Source organism: Bombus vancouverensis, chromosome 9 (assembly GCF_051014615.1).
Source record: "Bombus vancouverensis nearcticus chromosome 9, iyBomVanc1_principal, whole genome shotgun sequence".
NCBI classification, from domain to species: domain Eukaryota; kingdom Metazoa; phylum Arthropoda; class Insecta; order Hymenoptera; family Apidae; genus Bombus; species Bombus vancouverensis.
In genome coordinates, this window is record NC_134919.1 from 4,374,997 (window position 1) to 4,384,756 (window position 9,760).

At 30.9% G+C, this 9,760-nt stretch overlaps 2 protein-coding genes across 2 annotated transcripts; both read right to left on the reverse strand.

Moving 5' to 3' along the window:
* Positions 1–292: 292 nt before the first annotated feature.
* LOC117161699 (uncharacterized) lies at positions 293–3,504 on the reverse strand. The gene is made up of 8 exons (XM_076621562.1): positions 3,286–3,504; positions 2,876–3,031; positions 2,433–2,747; positions 2,113–2,271; positions 1,817–2,016; positions 1,562–1,733; positions 1,303–1,462; positions 293–915 (listed from the first exon to the last, which is right to left on the reverse strand). Exons 1-8 carry the CDS (start codon positions 3,310–3,312, stop codon positions 503–505), a joined length of 1,602 nt encoding a protein of 533 aa, XP_076477677.1. The 5' UTR covers positions 3,313–3,504; the 3' UTR covers positions 293–502.
* A 753-nt stretch (positions 3,505–4,257) lies between these two features.
* Positions 4,258–9,646, reverse strand: mRpL50 (mitochondrial ribosomal protein L50). Its single transcript, XM_033343419.2, has 5 exons — positions 9,526–9,646; positions 9,295–9,395; positions 5,853–6,055; positions 5,356–5,475; positions 4,258–4,626 (listed from the first exon to the last, which is right to left on the reverse strand). The coding sequence occupies exons 1-5, from the start codon at positions 9,598–9,600 to the stop codon at positions 4,493–4,495; spliced, it is 633 nt and encodes a 210-aa protein (XP_033199310.1). The 5' UTR covers positions 9,601–9,646; the 3' UTR covers positions 4,258–4,492.
* Between the last annotated feature and the right edge of the window lie 114 nt (positions 9,647–9,760).

Here is a 9,760-nt window from a genome sequence, read left to right on the forward strand (position 1 = left end):
ATAAGATATCTTACAACGTCTTACGATGAATAACAATAATTCATTTATTATTCAATCATTACCTAAAATCACTATGAGAATTTGGTGCTTGAAATTTTTTTGCATAAGGGAAGGATGTATTTAGAGTCTCTATATGCAGCAATCTCGACGTGATGAGATTAATTGGCAATTATTATTATTGCAATTTATACATGTGATGAAGCAATTATTATTTGATATATGTATAATCTATAATTATATCATATAATGTAGTAGACCACAATTATAAATTATATCACTATGTGATGTAATCGTGACTTATATATCAAATGGTAAGAGCTAATTGTCTGTAATCGCAATTATATTTTTATATAATTAGAAAACTTATTAAGTTGTTTTGAAATGTGAGTCATTTGGTAAAACAGACTTTGTTATAAATTTACTATTCAATATTTTCACATTTATACATTTCTTCATTAAAAAAAATTAATTGTTCACAAATGTTCTATAATAATTTCACGAATTATCGTTTACAAATCTCTCTTAAAAACTGAGCCAGCTTGTGATCCACGTTAGCGGATTTAAGTCTTCGTTCCAAGCTTTCAAAATCCACCCTTTCGAGCCACGTAGGTGGATCAATTTCTTTTGAAGGAAATGGGCAGAGTAAACGTTCGACTGCAGCACACAAACCGCACCAAGTTCTAAAATTTAACGGTTCCTTAATTTCACCAATCGTAAGATTTAAATATGCCTCTTGCTCTTGAGTTATAGGTTTTCCGATCATATCCTGAAGAGCTTCAAGAATAATGCTTGGCGAAATGCATTTAGTATTTCCCATCGTATCTTCTTGGAATTTGTTGAAAACTCTTCTGAAAATCAACTTTCTTCCCGAAGTGACAAAGACGTGTTTATTTAGATATCCCAATATTGTTAACCCTGACAAAGATTTACAAAAATTTTATTTAAATTATATAACATTATTTGCAAAATTATAAGAATTTAATTGTTTGAAATATCTGTATAGTGCAAGGATATTTTTATTTATATAAAAAAGTAATATACACGAAAGATACTAATTTCAATGTACTATGGGAATCTTTCAAATTTGTGTGGTAATGTGATGAGAATAACTTGTTCAAAATCTATTTGCGCTTATTAATGCTATAACTGCTTTCGGGAATAACTTTCACCAGGGCCGGAAACTTTGTTAAGAATTTACAAAACTCGAATTATCACTAAAAATCATATGACGTCACAGTAGCGTCATTAATCGTTATAGTGTTAAGATTAGCCCAATTTATTAAAAATTCAATGATTGTTTACCGTGTAAACTTTCACTGCCGAGAATTTCAAAACGAGCTGCTTGGCGGGAAAATACGCGCGGTGTATCAACTAGCGCGGGGTTTGAAAATATTTGAGATCGTCTAGAGTGCGAATAATGTTCGCCTCTTACCCGCAGAGCTTCTTCGAATGCGATTTTTCTCTAAAATTAATATTAATTTCACAAAATCTTTTCCAAAATTACAAATTTTAAATTTATCCGAATTACTAAATAATTTTTCACAAAATTTGCGAATCTTACCCTAACTGAGAACTCTGCTTCCACTTTGTCACTGTCTAATTCTCTGCACAAATGCTTCAATATATCTGGATCAATGAAACTAGGAAATATCATAGAAGGCATGTTATCCGTTGCAGAGGTCTTCTTAGGGGTGGTTGCCAAATTCTCTACATCCCCGCTGTTCGTATGAATCCTATCAGAAAAGAAAAATATAAATGAAATGTGTAAATAAAAAAAGTAGGAATTAAAATATTATAATAAAGAATCATTACTAACGACGTTCTCCTAGATGCATCGCCTATATGCGAGATTTGAGTATCAGTTGGTTCAAATAAATCACGAACTTCTGTTTGTTGTCCATAGCCTGATCCTCTTCTGCATTTCCCTTTACGTAATCGTCTTCCTCTTCTGCGAGTTACTGTAACTTCTTTAGTTGGCTTTTCAACTTTTTCTTCTTCCATGTGTTCACTGAAATTCTAACATAAATTCTTCGTTAACAATAGAATGTTATATCTTTCAACGTCATGGTCGAATTAATTTAATTCATGTGGAATTAATTTAATCGTAAATACCAATTCATCCTCTATATTTGTAAATGTATCTGTAATATCCCCTGGATTCGGTGTACGCATCGTACGTTTTGAACTGGGTTTAGATACAAAAATTTCACTTTTTCGGTAAGTGGGCGGTGGTTCTAAAGTCAACGCGTGCCAAGAGAATGTTTCATTTTCCTATAAATAAAATTGATTTTAATCATTATAATTAGGAAAGATCTGTAATATTATTTTATTAAACTTCCTGATAAACTTAAGAAACACGATAAATTCTAAATATTTAATATAACTCTCTCTCTCTTTCTCTATCTTTAATAGAAGTAGGGTAAATTACGAACCATTTGCTTTCGTGAGTTGGTTCTAAGATCTAGAATTAATGTAATACGTTCACGTAGATCGCAGGTCACCGGATGTTCTTCCTGAATCGGTCGATTTGTCAAAGCAGGGCCGCTAGCGAGCGTGGGTGCGGGAGTCAAAGGTCTTGAATCAGTCTGGGTATATTTTCGAAACAATTCCTCAGGTACAGTAGGAGCATCATTAGTCACTTCATTTCCCGTATTCACACGTACATCGGTAGCACTGCATGTGGCTACCAAATTGGCTCTAATCATATCCATTTCTTCTGGTAATAATAAAGCCTTCCCTTCCGTTGCCTATAGTATACGAAAGGAAATTTGTATTACCTTACATTCCATTTTCAGTATCTTATTTAAAATATCACAAATTTAATATTTAATACATAGCTTCCTTAATGAATGCTTGTTAAAAATGTAAATTTTACCCATGTATCTTTGGCACGTCTGAGAACTTCTTTTGCTTCACAATCTGCTGGGTGATTACACAATATAGAACATCCATAAGGATAAGGATTAAAAAGGCCAGAGAAAGGTCTAAGAATAAAAGGCGCTGGTTTGGTGAAACCTGCCAATTCCACGTGCTATAACAAATAAAATATTTATATTATTTAATCATCATTCTATACAATACGTAATACTGCAAAGCATCGCTTAAATGCGGCAAAGGTAATGCAGAGGAAGTTTGAACTGAAAATATTTTGTTAATCAACCAGGAACGAATACATAAAGTACTTGGTATTTATTTAATTACACATTGTACATATGAACACAAAAAGGTAATTATAAATCATTTTATTGTAGTCGGTTGTGATGGAAATAGTTGCGATTTACTTACGTATAATCGTAAATTGCAACTTTTCATTCAGATATGATCACAATCTAATTATAACAGATTTATCTAATTATAGTGCAATCATAACAAAGTGATATTATGGTTTTGCGACAGTTACGATCCATTCACGGTAATCCAACGTAATCGTGATTTACTATTAGTTTAGGCGCACGCTTGGAATACTACTGTAGTATCTTAATCTTATCATCAGATAATCGCATTGATATTTCTTGTCATCGATATAAATTCAACTATAATTTTATATTTTCTCTAGAAGTTTATTCTAAGAAGTTTATTTTGATGTATGAAAGTATAACTATAATATCTTTTTGGAATTAAAAATAAAATAATTATTAAATACTAAATATATTCAATTATAATAATTATTATAATTATATAAAATATAAGTTTATGTTATTGAGGGATAAGATATCTAATGAAATCAAAGTAAAATAACAAATGGATACTCTTCTTTCCCACTGTATCGTCGCGTAATTCATTCTTTTATTGCCGATTTTCTTCGATAAATACCTTTGGTTTAGGCCGATAGGTTGGTCGAATGCGTGCTTCTAAGAGGCCAGTTGCACTTGCGATTCCTGACATAATCCTGCATAAAATTATTGCTATTGTACTACGTAAGACAAGAACCCTCATTAAGGCGTGAATAAATCAGTCGCTCGTTGTCTTGGAGGCACGTTGCTAACGTGAATTTGATGGTTCGATTATATGCAGCCAAAGAATGGAAGATGTTAGACTACTTCCTCGCCTTTACTACTTTGCCGATTGTCGTACAACAAAAAATAATTTTGTTACAAAGAAAGAAAGGAATCATATTAATAAATGAAATGTAATAAAGTCACATAGACGAAATTTTACATTTTATTGTCATAAATTGTATTCTCTGATTTTAAAGGAGAAGATAGATTAAAAAAAGGTATACTGTTGATATGCAATAAGAAATGTTTTTTCAACATGTCTGTGATATAATTTTTATTGATTAAACCAGGAACTGAATACAGAAAGTATTTAAAAGTTCGAATAACAATAAAGAAGTAAATACATAATTATATACTTTGTAAATAAAGATATCGTTAGTTCGCCAAATGATGGAAGAACAAATCGATTTGAAAAATATTTAAAGTAATAATTACACAGGATATTTATAAATGTATTATGTTTATTTATCTTTTGTGCAATCTAATTAATGTTCTTAAATTTTAAGCATTTTCTCTAAATATGGATCATCTTGTTGGTGCCCTAGATATTTTTTCTTATACTTTAATCCAGTTACCAAAGTGGAACTCTTCGGGAATGCTGTTTTTCCATTGAACAACGTATCCGTATCTGAAATATTATTATTTAATTTGGAATGTTATATATGACACAGAATTCACAATTTTCTAATTACACGATCCTAAAAGACATCTAACTGTACTGTACATAGCTAAATTAGGAACTTGGACAAGCCGTTCAATGATTTTGTCTTTGAGGAGGTAATGAACTTCAAAGAAAGAGTATTAGATAACAATGTAAGATAAACTAATCAAGAGAACAGTTGTAACTGTATGAAAATTGAGAGATATTTTTTATTTAACAAGAACTGAACAATTAATCTTTTTCTATCTTAAATCGATTTCCTAAAACATGTACTTTTCCTTAATTGTGTTACTGTCTTAGCAATGCCTACACTATATGGTATTAAATTTAAAAACAATTTAAAAGCAATTATTAAGAAATTAGAAAGTGTAATTGCTTCTTATAGCAACGTTCTGCATGTTTCCCGTAGAATGGTTGTATTATTACAATCCCTCGAGAATTAGTCAGTCATTCAAGGTCATTTTCTCTACTTAAACGGCATTAATTAGTAACCCCTTCATTCATTGAATAATTGCAGTTATTTCTCAGGTAGACATAAAATGTTAGTCCAGATAGACAGGAAATGTGATAAAACAGTTTCTGTGTAGATAGATCTTCAAATACTATGTCATAAATTCCTTTTACGTATCTTGTTGTCGATATGTCTACCAGCTGACACTGTTCGCTTAATCAAAAAATGTTTAATAGGATACTTACCAGGATGAAATCGAACATAATCGTAATTAATATGCAAATTCTTTGGCAATTCCATAGAATGCATAGCATCGAATGGAGTTATATTACTGACATGTTTTGTGTAGTATTTTTTCAAATCACCTAGAATACATAATACATCCTATAATTATATAAAACATGATAATTCATATTCGTAAGAGTCGAAAAATAATTTCACAAATAAAACACGACATGGAAAAAAATATTAGATTGTTTTAAATAATTTATTAATAATCTTATTTAATTTGTTTTAGGCTTTTAATAATATTAATAATTTTAATAATAATACCATGTACTTTAAAATCCGAAGTTTCTCAAAAATATTTTCTCATTTAAAAATGAATAAAATTTTTCATTAAATCTTACTTTTATCGAAAATTAAGGGAAGCATCGATTAATACAACGAGTGTGTGAATTATTCAAATTTATTATATATAATATAATAGATTGTAACCCTAGAAATTTTCTGCAGAACTTACTAACTGTTTTGATGCTATATAATACGGAATTCATTATCGGATGTTGAAATTCTTGCTCGCATGCTAAGAAAAGATTGAAACGTTGCACTGGGTCCTCGAGTTTTGTTGTATGTTTTGTGGAAATTTGTTGCTCCTCGCAAATTTTATCTATCCTATCGTATGTATCATCCGATGGTTTGTATTCTTTTTGATATCTCAAAAATCTGAAACAATTGGAATGATTCTTGTATTTAAAGTAAATTTAACATGATATTTATTATCTTTCTCATTTACATTATCTCTATCTATCGATAATTAATACGGATACTAACATAAATAAATTGTAAACAATAATAACGTAAAATTATATTTAATAAAAAAAATATTGAATTTATCCATTAAAATTGAAAGATTATCTCAAAAGTTCCTTTGTTTTTTAACTTCTCCGTCCTATCAAATGTTAAAAATATCGATTTTCCGGATGAGACCTAGCTTTCTTACTTCGTAGAAGATATATTTCAGTAAAGCGTTCAATATTATAATTTCAATACTAATGATTTAAACAATTTTAACTTATCTCCATATCGCTATAATCGTTGTAAAATTGCAAATTTGTTTTGCAATCGATTACAAATCACGTCAATTATAATTAAACGAAACTTCAAACAATTTGTACATAACGGTAAAAGCTTAAATGTATTGAAAGGTTATGCTTTAAAACTAAACCTTATACTAACTATTCAAATATTATGATTCTATTATCGTCCATGCATATATCATGAAAAATCACGAATGATATTCATGATTCCTGAATTACCATTTAAATTAAGTATTAAATAATAAAATTCAGGATTCAGACCATAAGAACAAAACAAATGAGAATGTATTAAAAAGAGATTATTTATTTTCTATACAAGGGTAGTATGTTAATTATATATAATTACTTGCTTCAGAATTGTAATCAATCAATTTAGATATAATTCTCCGTCACAAGTTCATTTGACATGATCAGCTCTAGTATAGAAATTATTTCAATAGTGTACGAGAGTTAAACATATCAAGGATACATCCCCTGTGAGTAGCACACAGGTTTTCCAAAGACTATCTTTACCATTGATAGCCATTGATTTTGCTCGTTGAAAATCAATATCGCCTCTTCTAGATTATTTATCCCAACACGACTCGCGCCAAACTTTTCGTACCGTGTAAAAGACTCTGGTTACCGGATGAAGCGCAGCAAGGGAGGCTTCCCTTAGAAGAGGTGGCCAATTGGAGCGTTCGAGCGGAGGGGACAAGATCGATGTCCAACTGCCGTACGGTGGTGCCCTCAGTTGTATTTTCTCAGGATACAGTTATGACCAATATGTGCCAGGAACGAAACGAAACGTATGGAAACCCCGTGACTAGGAAAATTTTTCTCATATTCTAGTGAAAAGTACGCTTCACCAAAATGATATGATTAATAACTACTTGATCGTATTTAGAAATTCATCGAGTTTATAGCCAGATTGAAATTGGTTTGTGCACGTCAAACCAGTAACATGTATTTCATACGTTTCATGTTTTTAATTGATATTAAAATAAAGTTCGAAGAATATTAGTTGTTCTCGTAAACTGGAGCGCAGTTTCATTTTTCTTTTGTTACGCATTAATTCTGATCTATGTAGCGAGAGACGGGCGATAGTTTGTCAATGTTAATTACAAGGACGGAGAAACTTGGTCTTCGAAACAGGTGTTCTCAATAAAAACTGGCACAGCCGAAGAACTAAAATATCCAGGAACTAAACCGTTTTTCACATTTTCTTTGCACGAATATTCTATCCCTTGCTACATTTAAATATATATTTATTATTTTTAATGAATATTTAATTAAGATATTCCTCATGTAATTTTTCCTCTATTCGGATTTTAAATTAAACATGTAACTTTTAGTATAGATTTCTAGAACTTAACCATCCTTTCAAAAAAATGCGTTGCAGAAATTGTAAAATAAAATTAGATACCTTGCTATCCTTTTGAAAGGTCCATAGATTTTAAAAAATTTTTTATTTGACTAATTATAGCAAATAAAGATACAAACAGATTACTTTTTTGCAGAGAATACATTTCATAGAATTGACGTATTTTTAATAACGAAATATCTTTTACAAACGCGATGCGTCTTAAACTATTTCAACAAGTTTATAATTCTCGTAATTGTCTGAAAACTTGGCATACAAAAAGATATACTATTAGTTATTACGTCACATGTAAAAGTGGAAACAAATCCAGCTTATATACATAGATACGTGCTTATAAACCTGAATTACTTTAATGCCAAAATGTCATTTAGTTCCAATCAAGTGACATTCTAAAAAAGTAGTTGTTTATTATAATATCTAATAAAATGCAATTTGTATCGAAATTTTGAAACATCACAATTTAATAATTCAAACTTAATAATTCAATTCCGTGAAAATATTACGCAGACTTCTTTAAATTTGCGTTGACTCTACGAGATGACGTATATAATATACGTATAAATATACGTATCTAACATCTTATATGTTTCAAATTCTACATTTCATACAACTTAATGTTACATTTGTAAGACAAGATTCATAAAAGTTTTCAACATATTATTTTCTTATTTATAATATTCATAATATAAAATATAATACTTCAAGCAGTAATAAAAACGTTTTTCCATTCGTTAAAATGAAAGTTAAACTAGAATATAAAAATTCCAAGACCAGGTTAATTTTATCTGTCATAATATGTATTTAAAAAAAAACTGCATAGAAGCTAATGAACCTGCTATAATCTTTGGATTACTTTCAATCCAATCGTATATTGCTATCGTATATTGAACGATTTTTTAAATTTGAGGGAAATATGAAAGAATCGTTGCATACGCGTGATCACTTATTTTATACTAAAATCTTTATTAAAACGATCGAAATCTTTTGTTTGTTAAAATTGGGATATAAAAATTCGGAAAATATAGCGAGGTTAATTTATATGTAACTATTATACAAAAGGATGATTGCAAGATATAATCTTTCCAACTATTTCTTAATTTTCAGCAATATTGTTCAGATTTAAACTTTTCTTCTATTTGGACAGTTGGAATAACACAAATGCAGCAAAAGAAAATGTCATCAATATACTAAATTTAAATCGCGAAAAGGCAATGAAATTATTTTGAAGAAGCATTATCAAAAATAGTTAAATTAATTTCATCCCTATTCACATGAGTCTACTACAAAAAGAGTTGCACAAGAACTAGAGAGAAGCTAGGGTGCTAGAAACGCGTTGGTCTTCCCTGAGAAGCTGTCAAATCCAGGAGTTTATTGGTCGGTGCTTGAAAGAGAGGGGGTAAACGGTAATATGGCTACGGTGTGTCCTCTGCCAGTTAGCCATCGGCGCGACGTAACGCGAATATTTCGATCTTACGAGTCCGTAATCTAATCAAATTACTCACCCTTTGCAAGCGAGAGATCTGTTATCATCGTTGATCATACGAGTCGGCATCTGAGGACGTTTCTTACTCTTGAAACGAGTTATATCGTATCGTAGGCTCGTCTGTAAAATGACGATACTTTCGTTAGTGCGCGAACTACGTAAGTTGAATTTCTTTACTCCTAATCGGGAGTATCATGTAATGATGATGGTGATTGAGAAGTGTACGTGAAAAAAAGTGTTCTACACTGACCGTGTTCACGGCAAGGATAGTGGGTGAACACTTAAAAGGATTGACGAGTGAACCATGCCTGATGAGCGCCGCCATCTTCTTCCTCTATGTCGAATTAAACTGCGCGAGTGATCGGTAGAAGGCGCCTCGGGCGGCTGCGCTTGTTGTTTCCCATCGTCCGCCATTTTACGGTCGCCATTGAGAAGTGAAAACCCTCCTAAATGTTCTCGAATAATAGCGGCCTCGCCGTGTGATT